Source organism: Colobus angolensis, unplaced genomic scaffold (genome assembly GCF_000951035.1).
Source record: "Colobus angolensis palliatus isolate OR3802 unplaced genomic scaffold, Cang.pa_1.0 Scaffold36, whole genome shotgun sequence".
NCBI lineage: Eukaryota > Metazoa > Chordata > Mammalia > Primates > Cercopithecidae > Colobus > Colobus angolensis.
In genome coordinates, this window is record NW_012116932.1 from 3507500 (window position 1) to 3533761 (window position 26262).

A 26262-nucleotide genomic window follows, 5' to 3' on the forward strand; every position below is an offset into this window, starting at 1 on the left:
ATTAAAAGAAAAAGAATGAATCTTTGCACCAAGAACATGTTTTGATATATATTAGTATGTTTATACCAATACAGTTGTAAAATATGATTTTTAAATGTGTTTTATGGAGGAACAGGCCCATAAAGGCACAAGTGCTTGGTCCCAGCAAAGCCACACACTGGCCCTTGTCTCACTGATCTGGAGCCCCTCTGTGAGAAGGCACCTGGGCAGGACCTGGTTCCCATGGTGGTGGGGCAGCTGCGGCCTGGTGAGGCCTGTCCCTCAGGGCTCTGCCAGCTCCAGACATCCATGGGGGCCCTGAGTGGGCTCCTCCAAGAGGGCTGTACATGAATACATGGCAGACCCCTCCTCCAAGACTCCCCAAAATAACAGAGGGAGACAATCGGGGGTGCTCTGGTCTCCTACTGCGGACTTTTCCTAATGAAACTTCCTTGTTTGCACATACAGGCCCATGAGGCCGGGGAAATTCAGCTTACACTGTCCGTGGGACTTTGGGCAAATACTTAACCCCTCTGTGCCTCCATTGTAAAATGGATATAACATCATCTAGCTCAAGAGGCTTTCAAGAAGATTAAATTAGATGGCATATGTCAGGTGTCCGCCCAGTGTCTGGGTTGAGAGTTGTGCGCCCCTCCTCAAGCACCTCCCACCTGCTCTGCAGGCCTGCATCCTGGCTGGAGGTGGGCACACTGCTGGTGAATGCCTGGTGGTTTAGCTGCCTCTCATTATGTACTGCAGTCTTGAAACATTTTTCTTTGACTATTTCATATTTCAAAGAGTACCTTTTACTATTATTCCAAAAGGTTAAAGTTTGCTGCTCTTTCTTGTTTTTTCTTTTGCCAAGTAATAATATTTTAAAAAGAAAAAAGCTGGTATAATCTATTATTGCCTACCACTACAATTTCATAAAGATGGGATCATACCACCAAAAAGGGAATAATAATATCAGAATACAGAATAGTCTAAGAAATCAGAGTAAGCAACCTAACACTGGCGCACGCACACACACACACACACACACACACAGCAAGCAAGAGACAGACAGCGAGAGCGAGAGAGAGAGAGAGAGAGATGTTCATTTCCATCATTCTGTTGTTTCCCAGTTTTTCATTCTGTTGTTTTCCCTTTACTGGGAGCAGACCGAACCATACACACTGATATGCAATGAAAACAAGGTATGTTATGGCCTTGAGGGGACCCTGAAAAAACCAGGCCCTCAAACATCATCAATGATTCCCTCCCATCACTAACTTAATTCCTTCTGGAAATATCCACATTATGCCAAGCCACTGCATTGGGCCCTGCAGGGGATGCAGAAACAAGTAAGCCATGGTCCCTACCCTCAGAGAGCAGAGGGGGAAGCAGTCAGGAGACAACAGCAGTTAGCAGAAGATAAGACCCGTCCTGCACTGCGAGCAACAGGCTGTGGACCTGCAGAGGGAACAACCAGGTCCTGCTAGCACGTTACTTTGGGGGAAGGTCTGGAAGCACAAAAAAAGCTGCTGAGTCAATGGCACTGCAGCCCAGGGCAGGCTGTGGGAGACAGGTGGGAAAAGAGAGGCAGGGGGGAGGTCTTACAGTGCCCTGAATGCCAGCCTCAGGAGTCGGGGGTTTGTACTGCTGGCAATGAGGTGCCACTGCAGGTTCTTGCTGCTGCTGTTAACAGTAACTCACTGAGCACTGTGTGCCAGGCTCTGGGATAAGTGCATCATTTGCCTTGCCTCATTTAACCCTCCTCACCACCCTAGGATGTGGGTACTATGATCACTCCATCTGATAGATGAAGAACTGAGGCTTAAGAGAGGTGACGAGGTTTTCAAGGAGCCAGAATTTGTATTCGGGTCTGCCTGGATTTAAAGCCCAGGCTTTTAACATGCTGGCAGGAGAGACCTGCACTTCAGAAAGGTAATTCTGACTGCCACACGAAGAACAGATTTAGGGCTGGGGAGAACTGGAGGCAGAAAGTAAGTGTAGGAAAGAATAACTGCAGCTCCAATCAAAGGTCGCAAGGACCTGAGGTGGGGCAGCCACAGAAGGGATAAAAGCATAAAAGGTGCAATATTCTGGAAAGAGCTGAGAGAACGTGGTGGCTGCAGTGAAGAAGAGGGAGCTGGCAAGGTGCTGCTGTGCTTTCCAGCTGGGTGATCCAGAAGAAACTGACGCATTAAAGATTTAAATACCAGGAAGGAAGGAAGGGTTCACTAGGTTATTGAAATAAAGTAAAATACAACATTTCAGAGCTCCTTTTCTCACACAGTCATGAAAGTGGGTGATTACCAAATGCCCAAGTGGAATAGCACCTGAGTCATTTGTTCAATTTTTCTTTTAAATTCATTATTTTTGGTGTCAAGTTTCCTGAGGGGAGGGGTGAAGGGCTGGTACAGTCTTCATAATTGACTGTAGTACAATCAAGAAGTTGGTGACAGTATGGGGCCCTCCAGTCCTCCTTTCAGCCCTGTGACTTACGAACGTTCCTTAGGGGGAGCTATTAGGGGACAGTGGACATCCAGGTAACAGGAAACATTAACAGGGTCATCTAAAGACATGTTTGAGCACAAAGGAGTGAAGAGAGGAATTACAGGGAGAGGTAAAAGGCCTTTTAGCAGTTCAAGTTGCATAAAATAAATATGTATCCACGCCTTCTCCCCTTGCTGAATGTTGTTCCCGAGAGACTCTTTGGTGGGGAAGAGAAGCAGCAAGGAGGGAAGCACCTCATAGTTAATGTGCGTCCATCCTGTGCCAGGTTGACTCTAGGCTTCTCATTATTTTATTTAACCCTGATAGCATGGTTGATATTTTAATCCCATCTTTAGAGACAAGGAAACTGTGGCTCAGTGAAGAAGATGCGGAGCTGGCACTTGAGCTCAGATAGTGGTTTCCCAAACCCATGCTCTTTCCCATTTGTCACACCAGCACTTCTTCCATGTGCATAATTCTCTGGACACAGTGGACTGTGGGAAGTGAGGATGAAACAGAATCTGAGTGCACAACCAGATCAGTGAACAACAGGCCAGGAAGAGAAGGGTCTAATGACAGGGAGTCCTTGGGTCATTCTACAGCCTCTACCGACTGACACCAACCAGAATAAGTGCATTGATTTGGAAAGCCAAAGACCAAACCACACCACAGAGCTGGAGATCTGTCCAGCAGAAGTGCCCATTCTGAGGCTTCCAGAGCCCACCTAGAGCTGAGCTGTCAATGACCATGAGTGAGGAAGGATGTGCTCTATAAGAAAACCTGTTCCAAGTTTAATCCAGACGCCCAGTCCACTCATCACTCGTCTGTCTTGTATTACATATGTTGTCTTGGCTTTATGAACTGCTTCCATCAAACTACCAGAACAAGCAAGAAAGTGTCCAAATGCCTTGATTTCATGTATTTTTCTCCTTTTCAATGGTAGGAAAGAAACTCCATATGTCCTTCTAAATATTTGACAGAAATCTGCTAGAAAAATTCAATGCTAATATATTTCAGTTCTCATGAAACATAAGGCACTCCGGCAATGCCGCTAAAACCCGTCAAAATACATTCTCCATGAACAGACTCATGTCCCTGAAGGGTGACTTGATGTAAGAGGGTGGTACAGAGTTGTGGAAAGAAATTGGAACATGAACTTAATAAATTAGCATATGTAATGCACCGAAACATTTACACATAACAGAGATTAGAGGAGAACTGACCTCTAGGAAGGTTTGGGTTCTTAAGTCATTCAGGTCTTGATGGCCAAGGCCACTATAAAAGAAATATTTTCCTTTTTTCATGGTGACTAAGAAATAAATTTTAAAAGTATAGTATTTGTAGTTTAGTTCCAATGATCTCTATGTTTCCCTGAGGTCATTTTCTTGTTCTTCTTTGGTGGCACCTATGTTGTCTGATGCTGGCCATATCAGGGCCTGGCAAGGGAAACAAAGCGGGGAAATGGGGCCATCACCTTTGACCAAACCTACTCTAGCAGGTGTAAAGCAGGCAGGAGGAGTTCCGTTCTTGGCCTAAGAGGTAATCATAGCCATTGATCTTTTTTTTTTTTTTTTTTGCTTTTTTATATTGACTGTTCCTCAGACAATAGTTCTTAATATTGATTACAAACATTTCTAATGACTGGTGGTAATCAGGGCATGTGCTTGGCTCTGAAGAAGTCCAGTGAGACCTGAAATCACTTTCCACATTTGATTGGAAAGAAGGTGACACATGGCAGCCAAGGTGATCTTCATAATGTAAGGTCCTGCTTGTCACTTGTCCACTTCAACCTTTCCAGGTGCTTTCTACCTCACCAGAATATAAACTGAAGCTTTCTGCATGGCCCACCTAGCCCTACTTGCTCTAACCCCTGCCGTCACCACTCTTGCCGCCTTTCCCTTGGCCACATTGCTCCAGCTGTCCCTTGGACTTGTCAAGGTCATCTCCACCTTAGGGACTTGCATGTGTTCCTCTGCCTGGAAAGCCCTTCCTTTAGATCTTTTTCCTGCTTGCCATTTGGGTCTCAGTTCAAGACCCTTGGTCAGAGAGTTCATGACTATCCAGGACTCTGACCTCTGCCCTACGTCATCTTCTTAGCACTTATCACTATTGTGCATCTTCCCTTTCGTGTGTCTACATGTTTACCACTGTCTCCTCCAACAGAAAGTAAGTTCCAGGAGTGCAGGGAGCTTTTTTCTCTTGTCCATACTGCATTGCAGCTCCTCGAATAGCTCAGTAATTGTTGAAGAAGTGGGGAATGAGCAGGGATTCAAACTCCAGAGCTTGGGCTACCTACCACCTCTCACAAGAGAATTTCAACATCTCTCTGTCTCCTTTTAAATGTTGTCTCTTATCTATCGCTGGGCCTGCAAACAAGGAGGGTCCATTCATACCTTCCTTGGGGTGAAAATTAAGAACCTGTCTTTTCTTACATCCCTATTCCCCTCCCAAAAGAACAAGCTAACAATTGTCCAAACACCATTTATTAAAAAGCTGTCCTTTTTTGACCTAGTGTGGAAAGTGAGTGGGAATCGCGAGATTAATGGTGAGTTAAATTTAATATATTTTAGGCTGTTCTTCTGGACTATTCTGTTACATCTTGTACTAGTAGCTCACAAATTTAATTACTGTACCTTTAAAACATATAATATCTTAATAAATGGATCCTCTTCACACCTCTTTTATTTTTTTCTAAACATTTCTAAACTATTTTTGACTGTTTATTCTATCAGATGGTTTTGATTTTTAGACTCTCTTTTTGAAAAGTTAAAAGATATCTGGTTCAGATTTTGATTTGCATTGCATTAAACCTCTAACCTAATTTTGGAAGAATTCGTCTTTACACCATCTTTCTTCCAGTGAACTGCTAGATTTCTTGGAGATCTGCAGTTTTAACTTCACATTTTTTGCTCTTATTATGGATGGAGTTAGTTTCCATTCTATGCCCCATCCCCTCAATGGTTTGAAATTCATATGTAGATTTTAGTTCAGGGAACGTTAATGGCTAAGCTATAAACCTCTGAAATGGGAAGTTCCGCTGTAAATCTCAGAAACGCTTGAACCATACTGTGTAATTATGCCAAATGATGTGGATTTATGAATAGATCTGGTAGGAATAGATACTTTCTTTGAATAAAATGAATTTTTATTTTGCATTTAATTGTGTCCAAGATTGCTATATTCTTGTACAGGTTCTTTATACATCAGGTAAATGTTCATGATCTGACCTCATCTATGCTTTCAGTGCTGCCTGGGACTTCCAATATTTCTCCACATTGTTTTCTTTACATTTGATGCAGTAGCTATTTTAAACCCTCTCTACAATGTTGAACCTCCAATTCCACTATCCCTTAACTTTCAGAAAACAAATTTGCCAAAGAAAGACAGATGGCGAGAGGGGTGGGGGGTAGGGGAGAGAGAGGTAATAAACATATGGAATATAAAACCTCCTCAACTTCCTGACATGAAATTTACCCACTTAATTGTGAGGTAGGAGGCTGGGCTCAGACACTGGACCAAATTGAGGACTAGTTAAAACAGGGCCAGGATAGAAGCAGCTTTCCGTAAGACACCCCACCAGTGTGCTATGTCAGTTTACCACTGCCATGGCAACACCCGGAGCTTACCACCCCTTTTCATAGCAACAACCTGACACATTACCACCTTCATCTTATAAATTTCTTCATCAACTGCCCCTTAACTTATATGTAATTAAAAGTATAATTACTATATTTATGTAAATATGACTGCAGAAGTGCCTCTGAGCTGCTATTCTGGGCACACGGCCTATGGGGTAGCCCTGCTCTGTAAGGAGCGGTACCTCTGCTGCTGGTATACACTGCCACTTCAATTATAGTTACTGTTTAGCATCCTCCACTCACCCTTGAATTCTTTCCTGGGCAAAGCCAAAAACCCTCTTGGGTTAAGCCCCAATTTCGGGGCTCACCTGCCCTGTATCACTTGTATCTGTACCAATCTATCTTTGCTGTTCCAATGCCTATGCCCCATCTGTTTTTTGAACCCCATCTCCCCATATCTCCAAGAATCCCTTATTGTTGGGCATTCAGATTTCAGTTTGTTGTTTCCCTACAATGAAAACACGATGCTTGATGAATTACATTGTAAGATGTGCTCCCCCACCGACTCCCCACCCCGCACCGCCCCCCTCTCCCGGCTGCTTCTCCAGGTTTTTCTTTGGATAAATAATTGAAAGTATGATTGCCACATCAAAGGGTATGCACACTTTGATTCCTTTGGATTACCAAGTTACCAAACTCTAATATGTGCTCCCACTATTTTATGGTGGCAGACTGCCTGTTTTCCTGAACTCTTACCAACACTAAATGTCATTCTTTTTGTTTCTTGATACAGAGTCTCACTTTGTCACCCAAGGTGGAGTGCAGTGGCACAATATTGGCTCACTGCAACCTCCATATCCTGGGCTTAAGTGATCCTCCCACCTTAGCCTCCGTAGTAGCTGGGACCACAGGTGCTCACCACTATGGCTGGCTAATTTTTGTATTTTTTTGTAGAGAGGGGTCTTGCTACATCACCCAAGCTGGTCTCAAACACGTGGGCCCAAGTGATCTGCTTGCCTTGGCCTCCTAAAGTATTGGGATTAGAAGAGTGAGCCAATTATCCTTCTTTTTAACCATCCAATTTATTAGGCAAAAGTGGCATCTTGTTAATTTAATTTGTATCCTTACTGATTGAGCAAATGATAAACTCTGCCTTGTTCATGGCCATTTTCTCTGTACTTCAATAGTGCCAGGCACATTGAGACACTCAATAAACATTTGTTGAATTAAAAAAATGAACATGCTAACCATATGGCAAGTTCTGGGCAAGGTGTTATATTAAATACAAATTGTAATACAATTAAAGTTGAATATTTTTTCATATGCTTATTGGCCATTTACATTTTTTTTTTTTTTTGGTGACTCGCCTGCCTATGTACATTACCCTTGATCTACTGGAGTTTGATATGGTTTGGGTCTGTGTCTCTGCCCAAATCTCGTGACAAATTGTAATCCCCAATATTGCAGGTGGGGCCTGGTGGAAAGTGATTGGATCGTGGGGGCAGATTTCCACTTTGGTGCTGTTCCCGTGATAGTGAGTGAGTTGTCTTGAGATCTGATTGTTTAAAAGTGTGTGGTACCTCCTCCCTCACTCTCTTCCTCCTGCTCCAGCCATGTAAGATGTGCCTGCTTCCCCTTTGCCTTCTGCCATGATGGTAAGTTTCCTGAGGCCTCTTCAGCCATGCTTCCTGCACAGCCTGCAGAACTGTGAGCCAATTAAACCTCTTTTCTTTATAAATTACCCAGTCTAAGGTATTTCTTTATAGCAGAGTTATACAGAGTTATAATACAGAGTTATAAAGTTCTTAATTCTTCACCCATTATATATTTAAGCACTATGTCTTAACTATTCTTTTCCTTTTAATTTTATGGTTTTGATGAACATAAGTTCTTAATATTTATGCAATCATATATTTCAGGCTTTTAAGGTTTCTGGCCTTTCTTGTCCTAATGTTACAAAATATTCATCTATAATTTATTCTAGTAATTATGTAACTTCTTTTACTTAACCTTTTAAACTCCTGACCATTGAGAATTTATTCTTGTATGTAGTATGATGTATGAATCTAATTTAGTTCTGCTTGTACTACATAATTTGTTAATCTAATATTCCTTAAAGAATCTTTCTTTGATATTAAATGTACCATTGTCATGTCATAATAAATTTCTGTATTTTCTATTGTGTTTCATTAATCTGTTTGCTTATTCCAGTGTTAGCACCACTGCTATAATTACAGTTGAAGTTTTCTTGGCTATATTTTATGCACTTATTCTTCCAGATGAACTTCAGAGTAACTTCATCAAGTTTGCAAAAAATCTCATTAAGATGATTGGAAATCTGTTAAATGTATGTATTAGTTTGGGGAAAACTAACTTCTATAAAACGGTGAAGTTTTCCCATCGGTACACAGAGTATGTTTCCGTACTTATTCAGTCTTTATGTCTCCTAGCAAAGCTGGTTAATTTTATTCAGATGAGTTTCATACATTCGTAGTTAAGTTATTCAAGGGCACTATCTATGTATATATATATGTAAATGTGTATGTGCACATATATATTACATACAGTAAAATTCAGCCTTTAAAGGCAAATAGTTCTATGGATTTTGACAAAAGCATGCAGCTGTGTAGCTACCACCAAATCAAGATTTAGAATATTTCCATCAGACCAAAAACTTCCCTTATGTCTCTTTATATCAACCTTCCCCTCACCCATTCTCTTATAACCACTGGTATATGTTTTATCCCTATAGTTTTGCCTTCTCCAGAATGTCATGTAAGTGGGAAATACATAACCTTTTGAGTCTTTTTTCCCTCAGCATAATGCTCTTAAGATTCATTGACATTGGTGCACTTTTACTTGTTTACCGGCTGGTGAGCTGGTGGACAACTAGGTTGTTTCGTTTTTGGTGATCATGAATGTTTTTTGTGTGTGTCTGTGTATGTGGACATAGGTCTTTATTTCTGTTTGGTAATACTTAGGAGACTTTTTGGGTTATATGCCAAGTGTATGTTCAGCGCTGCGTGTACTTTTGCTGCTATTGCAAATGGAATTTTTTCTTTATATTTTCTGAGAGGTTATTGCTGTATATATGAAATTTTTGCTTATGTATTACTCTTTTGTGATAGGCCACCCTACCAAACTTATTTCTAATAATCTTTTCAGTTGATTTTATTATCTTAACTCAGAAATCTAAAGTCATCACAGTTTTGTTTTCTGCTATCTAATATTGGTAATTTTTATTTCTTATTATACTGGAGAGAATGCCAGACCAATGTTGAATCAAAGAAGTAGTAGAAGACATCTTTGTTTTCTTTCTGTCATTTAATAGTAATTTTTAAACTTGGGGTTTATGGATGGGCTTCATGCAATCTGTGACATTCCAACTTGATGAAAATCAGTTTCTTTTTTTTTTTTTTTTTGAGACGGAGTCTCGCTCTGTCGCCCGGGCTGGAGTGCAGTGGCCGGATCTCAGCTCACTGCAAGCTCCGCCTCCTGGGTTTACGTCATTCTCCTGCCTCAGCCTCCTGAGTAGCTGGGACTACAGGCGCCCACCACCTCGCCCGGCTAGTTTTTTGTATTTTTTAGTAGAGATGGGGTTTCACCATGTTAGCCAGGATGGTCTCGATCTCCTGACCTTGTGATCCGCCCATCTCGGCCTCCCAAAGTGCTGGGATTACAGGCTTGAGCCACCGCGCCCGGCCTCAGTTTCTTTTTTTATGCTTTATGGAGAAGGGGTTCACAATGTTCATCAAATTTGTAAAAAGGTCTGCAATCCCCAAAAGGCTACCAGTCACTGCTGTTGAGTTTTTGTCTTCCTACTTTATCAGAAATGGTTGTTTAACTTTATCAGCTGTTAGTTTGGAATTCATTCTTCATTCAGTATTTAGGAGTATTTTATGAATTTCCTACTATGTCAAACATCAAGCTAAGAATTTAATAAAATAATCATGTTTCTCTCCCTTTAGCCTGTAAATATAACAAAAATGTTAATAGATATCCTAAAATTAATATTATTACATTCTTAGACTACATCCTCTCTGGCAGTCATAAATTATTACTTTAATTCATAGTTAGAAACAATTTGCTAATACGTTGAGAATTTTTGAATGTTTATTCACTCGTGAATTAATTTGTAAATTTTTGGTAGTGTGTGATTTTTTGTGTGTGAGATTCAGAACTGGGGTGCTTTCCATTTTTTTAATTGCTCAAGAACAGTTTTACTAGTATGCAAGTAATTAGCACCATGAACATTTAATGGATTTTATTGTCAAAGATACCTGAGACTAGCTTCTTTCTGAGAAATAATTCCTTGACCACTTTGCCAATTTCTTCTGTGGTCTGTTCAGGTTTTTGTAAACCTTCTAGAGTCAATTTTGCTCATTTATTTCTTTAGCAACAATACATATTTGCTAAATAACTACAAATATTTGTCTGTAATTTAAAACAAATCTTAAAGCCACACATATTATTTTTTACACATATGTACGTGCTATTTGATTAACAAAATACACATTTATGTAAAAGCATTTACAAATTCATCTCTTTGTCATGTGTTTCTTTGATCGGTAGTAAAATCTGATGTTCATGATGTTTTTGATATTTAAAATGAGCTGTCATCAAGAAAAAAAATCCAGGGCTTCTGGTGCTTCAAAGTGGATTTTCTTCATCATGTTACAGAATTATCTTTCTATTACACTGAGAGGGTTTTTTCCCCCAGTGGAATATGTGTTGAATGTTTCCAAAAGACATTTTGGCATCAGTTGAGATTATGATGTGCTTTTAAAAAATAGTACTTACTAAATGAGTATAACAGTGGGGTTTCCTGTTATTCACTTTATTTTGCATTCTTGGAATAAAATATATGAGTTATGGTATGTTAATCTCTTAATGTTGTGGAATTCAGTTTGCTAGTATTTTCTTTAGGATTTTGGCATTTCTGTTTATAGGAGAAACTGATGTACATGTTTTTCCTTCTTTAGTTTTTATATTTTCTACCCAGAGATGTTTTCCAAGAGCACAATCTTGCTTATTCTGCAGAACTTCAGATTCACAGTATCTTTGCTTCCTCTTCCCCCTCCCCAGAGTTTCTTACTTTTGGACTTCCGTGAGGTGAGAGTTCTGAACCAGGGCCTTGCTTGCCAGGCCTTTCTACTTAAAACCTTTTGGAGTAACTCTGCCTTTCTTTCTTCAAATCATTTCTGTCCAGCATCTCATTCTACTGCTGTGACTGGGGTGATATCCTTATCCTGGCCTTCCAGGTAACACCTACATTTTAGAGGCTTGAAGGTATGTCTGCATTGGAGTTCTGGGCAATCTTTCCCAGTCCATCTTTGCCTAGAGAGGAAGATATTCTGCTTCTCTCTTTTGAAGATCCAAAAGAGAACCTAGAACTCTACCTTCCTGGCCTGGCAGGCCCTTCCCCAGGACACAATTGTGGGAATGAAGGGTGCAGATGAGCATGAGTGAAATAAAACCTCCTCACCTGTTCAAGCACTGTGGATAAGAGCTGTAGTGCTAAGTGGACAGTTAAAGCTTCTCTTTTTTCCTAGGGCAGCAGTTAAATAGAAAGTTGGGAAAGAGGTGTTAATTCTTCAATAGGCATGAGGCCTATTGAAATCAGTGTAGTTTGGAAGTTATAAGTCAGTATCTAATACTATATTCACTCTAGCAGCAAGTGACGATGAGGCACTCTTCTGAAATAAAATGCTCCCTGGGTTGTAGGTGCTATAGCCTCATATGAATGGTTATTTTATGAAAGTTAGACACATATGGACAATACTTGATTTTATGTTAACACCATGACATCAACAAAATTTTTTTCACAAGCACATTAAACTTGAGAAACCCAAGTCTCTGGGTTTTCTCAGACAACAGTCAATAAATCTGCTTCCTTCACCATTGACCAGGATTGTGTTTCCATGTGGCTTGGCTTTAGTAATTGGGGGGCAGCCATCAGAAGATGCACAAATTATTCTCTTGTTTGGGGGAGAAAGACATTTATTAGTTTAGAGAAGTCTCAGTACTTTGATGAAAATTATTCTATGAAACTATAAATACAATTCAATTTTTTCAAAATTGAAAAAATGAATATTATTCTATGAAATTATAAATGTAGTTTCACTCTTTAAAGTGAAACTAAGAGTCAGTTTGAATCCCAGCAGAGATGTCTGCTGGTTGTTGACTCCCTTGTGAAAATAAAGCACAATGGCTCAGCTACTTATGATAATTAATAAACAAAGACTCTTAATAAAAATGCTTTAAGGACACTAGATGTACAAATTTGACTATAGTGCAAGATTTGCCTAATCTAGTCCTTTAATAAATGCTCATGTTCCAAAAGATTGACACATAGGACATCTTTTTTCATATACAGTATTGTAAATGATACTTATGTTAAGAAGCAAAAACCTATTTATTCTATTGCATATCTAGAACTTTGGAATTTTAGAACCAGAAGGGAACTTGGGGACTGCTGCTCCAGGCCTGGAAAAATTAGGGGGTTTAGGGGAGACTTGGCCCCTGATGTAGTCTCCAAACTCAGGCCAGGAGTCCTTAGTCCTCCTTTGCATCCCTCTTTAGGAGGGCAGCAGCTGCGTCCCTAGAGGCAAAAAGAACCACTTTAGCCAGGACTTTCTTCCAGAAACATTGGCATGGCTAGTGCTGTTGGCATGGCTGCTCAGTGGTTGGGGAGAAACAAGTGCTCATTCCCAGGCTTTGAGGACTACGTGGTTTGGAAGACTAACCACGGAGGTCTGGTGGAACCAAGTTATTACTTAAAGAAGAAACATGACCTTTCAGGAATCCAGTTCCCAAGAATTTTTGATCTGGCCCCAAGCTCGTTCTTCAGCTTGTTAAATTCAGGTTCCAGTGCCCATCCTTAAGTAATCACTGGGCCCCAGCCTCCAGTCAAAGGAAGACATTAATCCAACTGTACGGATATGTTTGCATGCAGCAAAGGTTTGAATCCCATCAGGTAAAAGTATGTTTCTAAAATGCTTCTTCTGCTGCTGGACAGGATTCTGTAGCTCCAATTAGATGGGAAGTTATACTGAGGACATTGAGCTGCCATTGATGTCACTGTGTCTACGGGCATATGCGCATTCCTCTGCTTTGGCTCCCAAAGAGCAGGGACAGTGATGGAGGGCCTGGCTGAGCTCTGCCTCTGTATGAGGCAAGCCTCCTTTTGGTGAGATAAAGCCTATCAGTAACCAATTTGGTGGTTAGGCTTCCTCACTGCTTATTCACAATACCAAAGTAAGTATTTGCGATTTGGGGATGACACATTTTCTTCTGTTTGTCTTAGTCTGGGCTCCCCCAGAAAATGACCCTGAGACAAAAATTGGGGTGCACATAGCTGATGTGGGAGGCAGTCCCAGGAAACTGGCAGAGGAGTGGGGAAGTGAGACAGGAAAGGGAAGAGAGTCAGTAGAGGAGACTGCCTTATCATGTAGTTTATCAAGTAGTTCATCACTGTGGGTGCCACCAGCTACATATGCTGAGGGAGTCAGTGCGTGGCTTAAGCCTCAGAGTCACCATCCCAACCGAAGCAAAAGAGCTGGGATATTTACACCCTTCCATCAGTCATGGTTAGCACCTCACTCCCACTCCTGGGAGTGGTATTTCTCTGGCACTTCCAGCTAGTCTTCTGATTCGGAAGAGGAGCTCCTGCTACTCAAGAGAAGGCCCTCAGGTAGTTGGACTCTGGGCCAGTGTGTACTACCATGGTTAAGAAACAAGGGTGGAACAGTGGCAGCTTCTGGAATAGTCACATTACCCTAGATCTACTCCCCAGTGTGTGTGTGTGTGTGTGTGTGTGTGTGTGTGTCTGTGTGTGTTGCTCAGACTAGTGGTGTTGGGGTCATGGGGACATCACAGTTAACTCTGATCCTGAAGATGGTAACCTAGGGATCTGATGTAGTGATTTCCACACTTACACTCTGCATGGCATCAAGGAGCACCAAATGTAGTTACAGACCCACAGCATGACACTGCAAGTGTTGATTGGGAATCAGCACTAAGCTGTTCCTTCAGTACCAGCAGATGGATGATATTTCATGACAGTGAAGCTTATTTTCCTAAAGCTACAATAATTAAGATTTGCTGGGCTCCTGCTATGTGCTAAACCCTACACTACATAATTCATTCCTCACAACCCTATAAGGAGGTATGATTATCCCCATTTTACAAATGAGGCCAAGATGTATTTATTCAATCAACAATGAAAACCTGGACTGGGTCCTAGGGATCAATTAAAAAGCAAGACAGACATGGGCCTTTTGACAGGCTGTGAGCAAGTGCAGGAACTGTAGAGCAACCTGGCCACTGAGTGGAGATAGAATTGGAAGGGCCAAGAAGGGCCTGGAGGGTCAGGAGACCAGTTAGGAGGTGAGGTAGAGTAAGCAGGCAAGAAATGAATCATCATGTTCTAAGTAATAGCAGTGAGTTAAGCCATTAAACCAACATCACAGAGTTTGCAACCTGCATGGCTTTGTTTTTCTTTTTTTTTTTGAGACAGGGTCTCTCTCTGTCGTTGCCCACGCTGGAGTGCTGTGGTGCAATCATGGCTCACTGCAGCCTCAGGCTCCCGGGTTCAAGTAATCTCAGCCTCTCAAGTAGCTGGGACCACAGACGTGAGCCACCATGCCCAGCTAATTTTGTTTGTTTTTATTTATTTATATATTTTTTGAGACAGGGTCTCACTCTGTCACCCAGGTTGGCGTCCAGTGATGAGCCTCAACCTCCTGGGCTCAAGTGATCCTCCCACCTCAGCCTCTTAAGTAGCTGAGACTACAGATGCACGCCACCAACCCTGGCTAATTTTTTGTATTTTTAGTAGAAATTGGGTTTTTGCCATGTTGCCCAGGCTGGTCTGAAACTCCTGGGCTCAAGTGATCTGCCTGCCTTGGCCTCCCAAAGTGCTGGGATTATAGGCATGAGCCACTGCACCTAGCCAGTTATGCTTCAGACTCAGTCTAATCCTAAAATGTATCTCAACACTTTTCTGTTTTTAAATAATATTCAATACTTAACCATATATTTCTGTTTTTCTTTTTCTTTTTTTTTTTTTGAGATGGAGTCTCACTCTGTTGCCCAGGCTGGAGTGCAGTGGCATAATCTCGGCTCAATGCAAGCTCTGCCTCCCGGGTTCACGCCATTCTCCTGCCTCAGCCTCCTGAGTAGCTGGGACTACAGGTGCCTGCTAATTTTTGTATTTTTAGTAAAGACGAGGTTTCACCTTGTTAGTCAGGAGGGTCTTGATCTCCTGACCTTGTGATCTGCCCACCTCGGCCTCCCAAAGTGCTGGGATTATAAGCATGAGCCACCATGCCCAGCCATATATATATATGGCTATATGAATTTTTACATGCACAAGAATACGTTTGAATATTTAATTCATTGATTCATGGTAGACTAGGAAGGCAAGACTTGAACTTTGAGAAGCTGACACATTTGGGAATCTGAATAAAGCCAACTCTCTTAATTTCCTGCCTAATTAGGGCCAGGGCAGGATGGAGGCGCTTATCTAAGTCCCCAGGAAGTCCCCCCAGTAGCTCCTTCTTTCTCTGCTTACATTCTGCCCAGGGGAGAATAGCGTACATTGATGGCTGTGCCTCAAGGAGGTTGCTCCTTGCAGAATGATGAAGGGTGAGGTTACATGACTCACCCTGGCATGCTACTGGTACAGTGAGAGTTTTTAGAGCCTTGGGACCATCAGGCAGCAAAGCCAGTAGGAGACAGAGTCATTGTAAGAAAGAATGTGATATTCTCCAGATACTATCTGGCTCTAAGCTCCAGCATACAAATCTGACTGCAATGCGGCATCAGTTCAAGTAACAGAGAGGATCAGAGCCCTTTACCATTGGCAACAGGTTGGAGTCCATATCCCAGTGAGGGGCTCCTCATGGAGACCCAGCTCTACTCTCCACCTCACAGACAAGCTGGGAAAAGATTTATGGGTGAGGACTTGATGGTTATGGAGGGTGGGATGGGAAAAGTGAAAAACAGAGTTCAATTTGTTGGAGGGTTCAGGGGCTCAGCAGTAAGGGTCTTCAATTCCTCCTCCACAGGAACCCAGCTTGGCTGCTGAGCAGATGAAGGCAGCTCCTTCACCCATGCATGTGCATTAACAGTAACTTCTTAGTTTACACAGTATACACTTGGGACACAGAAAACACCTGGGAGGTTTCTCTCTAACAGAATCATCACTCTGAAGATCAAATCGAATCTTTGGCTCATTGTAAAGGAAGGGCCTGTGATTTAAGGCCAAGCAGGTTTGTGATGCAGCCTTAGCTCTGAAACTTACTAGTTGTGAGCCTTTCGTAAGGACCTCAATGACCCAGCTTCAGTTTCTTCTTCTGCAAAAATGGGCTGCTTCTTTTTCAACGGGTTATTTAAGGACCTAATGAACATGTGTACAGGCACGCACACAGAGGAGACACAGAGACACTCAGCAAATGTTAGTGTGTTCCCTTCCATCGGAGGCTGGCAGGGATATTCTGACTCTAAAGTAGCAAGTCTAGCATAAACGTGCTTTGAGAAGCTGTAGAGGAAACCCCAATACTGGAGGACAGTGGGCAAAGCACTGACTACGGGGAGGGAGTGTGGGATTCTTTTATGCCAGAGGTTGGGTTTATCTTCTGTGGTTTTCAAACTGTGTCCTTTGGAACTCAGGGGCTACTAGGGGTAGGAAAAGGGGAGGAGGATTGTGGTTCTGAAACTCAAGTGGTTAGAGCTTTGGGGACCCTAAGACGGGAATACTTTTTTTCTGTGTGAAATACTGGGATTCCATATAAAGATTGTTTGAAAAAGGATTCTGAGGCTAAAACAAACAAACCAAAATCTGAAAACTGCAGAGAGAAACAATCCAGAGGGCCACTTTGAACACGAAGTCTCCATAGCATGGAGCAGAGCTTCATCATTGATTAAAAGAGGGGTTGGCTAGATGACCTCAATCCATGGACAAAATTCCTCAGGGAGAGGATGGAGCAGGAAATAACACTGATTTTTACCAGTGAGAGGGATAAGGGGCACTAAATGATAGACTCAAAGCCAAAGGGCTGTCTTGATGAAAGATAGTGGAAGGCAAGAGTTCTTGGAAAACTTCCATGGTGCTGTTTTCCTGATTGCACCACCCAGTGCAAGTTAAGATGGGTTCTCTTAGGCTCTCCTAAGTGCACAGAGTTGGGCATTTTAGAGAGAGCTCTTTGGGGACCCAGCACCTCTCTGCACCAATATAGAATCTCCAGCACCCCAGTGCAGAAGCTTGAGCTGTCTGCAGGTGGCTTCACAGCCCTTACCTTCTTCAGCTCGTCCTGGACGCTCTGGCTGTTGTCTTCAGAGGACAGACTTTCCTTCTGGTTCTCAGATTCTGTCTTGGGCTCAGACTCCTGATCCTCCCCTGAAGAAGTCTCCTTCTCACTCATTTTCATTGCTAACTCGTACAGCCTGTTTCTCTGTTTCTCCTCTGTGGTGTTTGTGGGAGTCCGGGGGTCCCGAGCCTCATTGCTGACGTCTGTCTCTGATAAATCATCCGACACCTAAATGAAAGCCAGAATCATGAGATGAGGAGCCCTCTGCTACAGCCATGTTGCCTCTTGTTCCCAATAACCCCTGAGTAAAGGAACATAGGAACATATAGTCTAGGAAAGTAACAGCTTTCTTACCTGGTCTGTTTTCTCTTCAGATGGACTTTTAGTTTTTACCTTTACTTTCTCAAATGCATGAATTTGAGAAGGTAAGCCTCTTTACTCAGAAAAGTGTTTGAATTCAATTTTTTTTTTTTCATTCACAGACTACTCTCTGAGCTCCCACCATGGGCAGCACTGTGCTGGTGCAAAGGATGCTTGGAGAACCTGACCAGCCCTTGCCTGGGTCAGCTCTGCAATGAAGGAGACACACTAAAACTTTCCATATTCACTTTCAAAAATTGATACCTAATAATTGTACATATTTATGGGATACATGTGATATCTGATACATGTCTACATTGTATAAAGATCAAATCAGGATAATTAAGATATCCATCACCTCAAACATTTATCATTTCTTTGTGTTGAGAACATTCCAAATATACAATAAATTATTATTTTTGGAGACAGGGTCTCACTGTGTTGCCCAGGCTGGAGTGCAGTAGCTATTCACAGACATAATCCCATGACTGATTAGCATGGGAGCTTGGAGCTGCTTTGTTTCCAATCTAGGCTAGTTCACCCCTCCTCAGGCAATCTGGTGGTCCCCCGCTCCTGGGAGATCACCATATTGATGCCAGACTTAGTGTGGACACCCAACCAGCACAGCACACTACAGCCCAGAGCTCCTAGGCTCAAGCAATTCTCCTTGCCTTAGCCTTCCAAGTAGCTAGGACTACAGATACATGCCACCATGCCTGGCCCAAATATACAATAAATTATGTTAACTACAGTTCTCCTACTGTGTTATCGAACATTAGAACTCATTTCTTCTATCTAACTGTATTTTTGTAACCAGTAACCAATAGGGTGGGAATGGAGAGGAAGAAGTGTTGGCTAATAAGTACTAACTTTTCATGGTGGTTGAGTGCAGAGAAAATGATGTGTGTGGCTGGGATGTGGTGAAGGGAAGGGATTCTCACAGCCCATAAATAAGCACTTGATGGGAGGGGTTGAGGATTAGGGAAAGCTTCCCTGCAGAAGGGACTCTGAATTCAGATTCAAAGTTAACAGTCACCCAGCTAAAAGGGAGAGAGGGAAGAACAATATTCTAGGCAAAGGGCCTAGATTTTGAGATGGTACAAGGACCTTGCACATATGTAAGGAATATTGTTTGACATTCCCTTAATGATTATATATCCTGTTCCAACTCTCCACTTGCTGAATATCTCCTAAACTCCTTCTGTGAGTAAAGCCTTACTAGGCCTGGGGAACTCCAGGAAGACATAGAGAGTGTGACTCTTACTCTATTCTCGGCCTTCAGTTAGACAGATGTGTGTTGAAGCGTTCATATGTACATAACATGGCATACCATCGGGGTCACTGGACCCAATTTTACTTTTTGAGTTTCCTCTTGGAGTTGTTCTATCTATTTGTAGGGTTTGATATTTTATAACTTTTATTCTCTTAGAGGGCTTCTGAAGAACAAGAAGAGAATTTACTTATTTTTTCAATAAAATATAACTCATTACAATTACCATATGGGTTCACTGGACCTTTTTATAAATCTAAGATATATAATGGGATCTTTGTGATCTTATTTTTCCTATCTTTTGAAACATTTTGCTATTTCATCATCCAGGGAATTATTTTTCATCATTACTCACAAGTTATTCCAAATTATGCTAAAAAAAAGATGAAAAAATAAGTAGAATATTGAAATTGCCTAGAAGGATGATTCAGTAGTGTGACATAAATCATCACTATTTTGAATCTGCTTTTAGCTTTCACTGCATACAATTGAAAATTCCAAAAACTGACAGAGAACAACATTTCACCATCATTAGATGACTCAGAAGATGAATTCAAAGAGGACAGCAGGTCTCTAGATTCTAACAATAATGGTGAAATTGGTTATATTATTGAAATCTCAGACTAAGAGTCTTCAGATGACAGTGTCCCAGGTGAATTTTCTCAAGCTCAAGAACTGATGAGTAAATATTATCAACAATATTAATAAGGATGAAAAAGAAATATGGTCTTTTCATCCAGTTACTCATTCAACAGGAAGGACTTCATCACAAAACATTTTGCAACAATAATCTGGATATCTTGTTTTTTAAAAAGACGTGTGATACGTTCTTTTATACTTCGTTTGTGTATCAATTTTACTTAAGAGAGTTTGTAACTGGATAAATTCTAAAGGCAGATGTCTATCCAAAGGTGATTAGAAGAAAACAGATGACATAGAAATGAAAATTATCACTGAATAATTAAGAGAAAAACATCTATTGGAAGTGATTTTTTTTTTTTCTGGTCCTGAGTGAGAATCGATGAGGGAGGGACTCATGTGAAGTAACCTGTGCTCCTAGCAGCTTGAGAAGGGGGAATTCCTTTGCCTGGGATGTGGAGGTGGTCCACAGGAAGAATGACCTCTTAGCAGGTTCTCAAAATATGAGGAACATTTTAATACATTGTAATGGGACGGGCATTCTTGACGTAGAAGCAGCAGGACCAATAGGACCCAGGGCGCATGAAGCTGCTTGCATAGTTACAGGGATAAGGTTCAGAAGTGGAGAGAGTGGAGAGCCAGGTGGTATGGAAAAATCAGGTCTGGGTCAGTCTGCAGAGGGTTAAACACCAGTCTAAGAAATAGGGCTTTAACTATCAAATAGATTTTCTGCTACTGTTGTAGTATGCACTAAATTAGCCAGGAAATCAGCAACTGGTTACAGACTCAGCCCTGGTGACCATCTCTTACCATCTCTACACATGGCACTGTCAATTCATGTTAACTCTAGTTTACTTTTATTAATATTAAGCTTTGGCCTAATTATTGCTTGAATAAACAGACCATGAAAGACTAATTTACAAGGCTAAAATAGTTAACCCAAAAGATGAAACCTGCTTAACATGTTTTGTCCACATTTCCTGTCTATTTATCACAAGAAATTATGAAGAATTATTGTGATTCAGTCCACATCCAGCAAACACGTGTTGAGCACCCACTATGTGCTGAGCACTGTACTTTACTGGGGCTCAAAGGTGGGAATAACACTGTTCCTGCCCTATTGGAGATGACAGTGTGATGGAGAGAGGAACATTGAACCAGACAATTGTAAAATACTGGGGAACAGAATAACCACATGTCAGGGTTTGAGGACACTCAGAGGAAGGGCCCTCATCTGGTTGGTTAAGGTGGATATTGTCAGGAAGGGAAATTAGAATAGATGATAACTGAGCCAATCTTAAAGAATGGGATCCTAAAGATTATCAAGACATACCTCAAGTTTTATTGGAGCAGCAAGAATCATAACGCTAAGTGATGGTTCTTGAGTTCACAGAAAGACGAATCGTATGCACACAGATCAGATGCCCAGATGAGATACCATAAGCATAACTGGAAGCATCATTATCAAAAGCCACAAGAACTTCAAAAATAACAGTATTATTTGGCCATCTAATATTCATCAAGTAGATTAACAAATATTTATATCTCCAGAGAAAAATAGGCATTTTTAGCCTGCAAAGGGTTCAGCAGTCCCTGCCCTATGTTATAAACTCACACATATTTTCCCCCATGAGCTGATTTTAATTTTCATGATAGCTGAGACAGTAAATGCTAAGTTGGGATCTCGGCTGACATGGAGTCCATGGATGGACCTCTGTGGACCCCTGATATTGTTCACAAACTTTGGTATGCATGCACACTTTTCTAGGATGAGCATTATTAGTTTTCAACAGATTTCCACAGGGGTCCGTGCTCCCAAAAGGCTAAGAAATACCGATAAGAATACTTATCGATAAGAATACTTCCTAAGTAAGACAACAGTAGATGGGTACATGTTGGTTGAACATGTACCCCATTGGAAGCTTACGGTTGAATTCAGAGAAAGGAGCAGTAAGGAGGTTTGTGTTTAAAGCCAGCTGGGAACCAGAATTTAGAGAAAATAAGAGTGCTGCTGAGTCTTCAGCCAACAAAAATGCTCTTCTACTTAAAAGGGACCCTGATTATCACAACAATTTCACCCAAACACCAAACATACTCACTGTGTTGGACAGTGAGGGACTTAAGCAGATCACTGAGAAGATTATGAACTCAGTGGAGAATGCTGAGAAGCTTTTGCAGGGTGGGCGGTGGGGGTCAGGGGCAGAGGGTGGGGTGGGAAAGAATGAAATTCCTTATGGGCAAGCTGGATAACTATGAGCAATGTCTGTATCTGGGCACAAAACATTTTAAGTAATCTGAAAATCAGAGTTGCTTGCCCACTGGTGTGGTGTCTCGAACTCTCCACCTTATAAAGCAGTATTTGTACGTATAATGGGACATTATTTTGAAAACAAGAAAGCAGTGCTTTTCATTTCCCATTAAAACTGCATTCCCTTGTGTCTTCATTTTCTTAGGCTAAACCATAAGCATTTTACCCCAGGGAAGGTGAATGTAGATCCAGAACCAAAAGATCATTGATCAGTTCACTCCATTAGCTCTTTAGGGTAACAAAAGACTCAAAAGACAGATTTTGTGAACACGGACAGAGGGTTTCTAGAGATGAATCTGTTGAAAAGCTAAATTTCACTTCTACTTCTATTGAAATCTAGAGAGAAGCAACCTCGCAGGATGCCTATGACCTCTGACCCGCCCCCCCATCTTATGATATATGGGCAGCAGAATCAGAGTACAATCACCCCTGATGAGGAACTTCTCGGGGAGGCTGAAGGGGGCTCCAGGGTCCCTCCTGGCACCTGTGTGGCACAGAGGGCACCCAGAAGCAGAGTCATAGAAGATTGCTGGTGACACTGTAATAAAGTAGCTGTCCTGGGGTTGGACAGCCAGGGCCAGGTAGCTGACATGTGTGAGAGCCATGCTGGCGCCCATGGAAGGGGTGCTGGCTTCTAATGGAGCAGACAGGGAACAGACCAAGGTTCCCAGGTCTTAGACATTGGCAGCAGATGCCAGTGAGGCAGAGAAATGACCTGATGAGCAGGGTCCCCATCACTGCAGAGTCCTGCAAGGACCCAGAGGACACCGTCTAGCTCTAAGATGCCCCGCAGCCACGAGGACCCTACAAGCTCCCCAACATGCTCTCCAAGACAGCAAAGGCAGAGAAAGTGGAGGGTTTGGAGGACTGATTGTTTACCTAGGAAAGGCAGGTTTAAATGGAAAGAAAAGGGAAAATAATTCAAATCACAAGAGGCCAAGTTTTCTTTGAATTGGTTGATTTACATTCCTAGCTAGTCAGAATGGGGAGGCGAATGGGAAAGTTTAAAAAACAAAAAGTTGCCTCTTCCTTGCACACTTAAATGTAGTGTGTGTCCAGGCATGGTGGCTCACGTCTGTAATCCTAGCACTTTGGAAGGCTGAGGTGGGTGGATCATTTGAGGTCAGGAGTTTGAGGCCAGCCTGGCCAAAATGGTGAAACCCCGTCTGTACTAAAAATACAAAAATTAGCCAGATGTGCTTGCTTGAACCCAGGAGATGGAGGTTGCAGTGAGCTGAGATCGTACCACTGCACTCCAGCCTGGGTGACAGAGTGAGACTCTGTCTCAAAAAAAAAAAAAAATATATATATATATATATATGTGTGTGTGTGTGTGTGTGTGTGTGTGTGTGTGTGTGTATGGAACTTGGAGACCCTGGCTAAACAGAAATGCATATCTTTAAACACTTAACGATGGAATACTCCTAAGATAAGTCAGTATAGTTTCTTAAACAAGAGACTTCTAATATGTTTTCAGTGGTGTGCAAGTTCTTTACAATAACCTTAAATTTTGCTTTTCATCTCATTGATCACTGAAAAAAGAGGCATGTTCTGGATTACCCAGGCCTCGACCCCATGGCTGGGTGCTGCCATGTGTGTAAGATCTCCATTCTTATATCTGCATTTATATTTAGGGTGGTGCCAACATTTTTCTTAAATTGACAGTATTTAAAATTTAATGCAAACTTTCTCAAACTGGAGGTCTTCTAAAAATTCTTGAGGAATTTATTGAATTCTTCAGCTTAAGAAACACGAGAATAGAAATAAATGGAGGAAGGCCAGGCACGGCAGCTCACACCTGTAATCCCAGCACTTTGGGAGGCTGAGGTGGGCAGATTACGAGGTCAGGAGATTGAGACCATCCTGGCCAGCATGGTGAAATCCTGTCTCTACTAAAAATACAAAAAAATTAGCTGGGTGTGGTGGTATGCATTTGTAATCCCAGCTACTCGGGAGGCTGAGGCAGGAGAATTGCTTGAACCTGGGAGGTGAAGATTGCAGTGAGCCGAAATTGTGCCACTGCACTCCAGCCTGGCGACAGAGCAAGACTCAGTCTCTAAATAAATAAATAAATAAATAAATAAATAAATAAATAAATAAATAAATGGAGGTGAGGTGATGGGGATTTGAGTGGTGGGGGAAGGAACGAGACATTTCTCACTGCTGAGCACACCGTGTGGGTGCACGCTGTATAGGGCACTGTGCACGGAATGTCACACTCAAGCATCCCAGCAGTTCCCTCTGCATTGATGAGGACAAAGGCTGAGTGTGCTGTCCAAGGTCACACTAGTGGATAGCTGAGCTGAAGGTGACCTGACCCGGAAGGCCAAGCTCTTCTCTTACACCAAAACAAGACTGGATGCTCCAAATTAAACCGTGCCCACTAAAAGGAAAACAGCAGAGCCACGAAGCAGGGAGATAACCCAAGAGGAAAGGGATTTAACCTCTTGTTTCACAAAAGGGAATACTTAAAGGAGTGAGAAGATAATTTTTCTAGAATTCTTTCTGGAGATGAATACCCTGAGATTTCCTTAGAATACTGTCTTTACCTCAGTAACCCGAGTGATCCCTGCACACTGAAATCTAGCCTACTATAATTAAAAAATTTTGTTCTCCTATTTAGCCTTATCATCTTTCTCATAAAAAGCAACCCAAGTCTCAGAAAGTTTTTCATAGGGCTGTCTTTCACCTGCCAGGTTGTTTCAGGAGGTAAAGGGCAGGCAAGGCTCTGGGCTTTCTCCACTTTTTAAAAAAGAGTCCAGATAAGGGATAATTTTCAACAGTCACATGTTGACTTTTGTTGAATATATCCTTGTGTCCTGGTGGCTCTCCTCATTCCTGTTGATGAAAGATACTGAACCCGACCTAAAAAGCCAAGTTTCTGCAGCTTGCTTTTAGATTTTATTTTAGTAGACTTCAGAGAAAAGCTCCAGCTTACAGGTTAAATGACTCTAGGGCACTCAGTGTGGCAAATGTACATACTTTTCCTTGCCAATCCTTTGGCACAGCTATTCAGAGGCTGGAGACAAGTGGATGAGCCATGGGGCTGCTGGACTCTGCAGCTGATCTGTCTCTCCCAGAGGACTTAGAATGTTTCTGTCCCTGGTGTCTAAGGTAGAAGTTTTCCCACTTCCAATGCATTGCTGTTCACCTAAAACTAGTTTTATTCACATGCTGTGAATAAGGCATTTGTTTTCCTTATAATTGGTGTGATAGCAGCCAGACACATACACAAATATACACCAGACCCTTGGTCAGCTTCACACAGTGGAAATGGAAAGACACCATCTGGAATCTTATAGAAATTAATATTATAATACATTTCCTATTGCCTCAAAGAGAGTCTCTCAAGGTTCTCTCATGGAGAACCCATCATGTGGAAGGAGCTACCTGGCTGGTGGAATTGCACAGAAGGTATGGGGACTAACTACCTGGTGATGAATTTGGTGAAGGATGTTATGAAATCTTAGCACCAGGATGTCATCTGGAAGGCTTAGTTTTTAGTTTTTATTATTACAGATCAGTTGCTTTGGTATATAGATTCCATGATTTCTGAGTCCTTCATATTATTACATTGATTTAAAAAACAAACAAGTCTGAATCTAATCTGGGGCACAGCTCCCACTCTCGGAACCAAAACCTCTTGACTGTTGGTATCTGTCCCTCCTCTGTGTGTTTTTTCATTGCCAATCTCCTATCCAATGGAATTAGACTATGCTATTTGTTGAAAGGGCAACCACTTATTCCCCAGAATTATGGCAATTCCATATAAAATATCTAGAAAATTGCTAGTCTGGGCTTTTCAGGTGAATGTTTACATGAGGAATGGGCAAATTTAACCCATTTAGGCCTGAGGTGGCAAGTTTTTGACTTTTTGCAATCAGACCTTTGCAATGACCTTGAGCAGTCAGATAAAGAACTCCCACATGCTTAGCGTTCCAATAATGAAACATTACGCATAATTAAGACACAATTATTTTCATACGGGCCACAATTGTTCTGTCGCTTTGTGGAGAAATCTGTTAGGAATAAAGCAGCACTAGCAGTGGGTTTCATTTTCGATTTTTCTTTGACTCAGGATTGTGATAGGCATAGACTAAGTTATGCGATCCATGAATTTTGGTGGTGATTCAGAACCTGGGCCTTAATGCCAGTGTGAGAGTCAGGGTCAGCAGGAGGATTTCCTGGCAATCACATGATGACACGCAGGGCGGGGGTTGGGATGAAGGGACCGAGTGTGCTCTAGACCCCTTTCTCTGCATTGGCCCTGAATGACTTGCTATCCGTTTGAATGAGCGGGGCTTGGGTCCCTGCCACATGTAATAGAGAGCTCAACAT

General features: G+C 41.8%; 1 protein-coding gene and 1 long non-coding RNA gene across 2 annotated transcripts in view; one reads left to right on the forward strand and one right to left on the reverse strand.

Moving 5' to 3' along the window:
- The window catches only part of LOC105519791, a 127251-nt gene that overhangs the window by 74581 nt on the left and 26408 nt on the right, over positions 1-26262 (forward strand). The window lies entirely within an intron of this gene.
- The window catches only part of MYRIP (myosin VIIA and Rab interacting protein), a 417935-nt gene that overhangs the window by 31120 nt on the left and 360553 nt on the right, over positions 1-26262 (reverse strand). The window contains exon 10 of the mRNA XM_011953264.1: positions 17336-17575. Coding sequence (XP_011808654.1) covers positions 17336-17575 — 240 coding nt within the window. The remainder of the gene's footprint in view (positions 1-17335; positions 17576-26262) is intronic.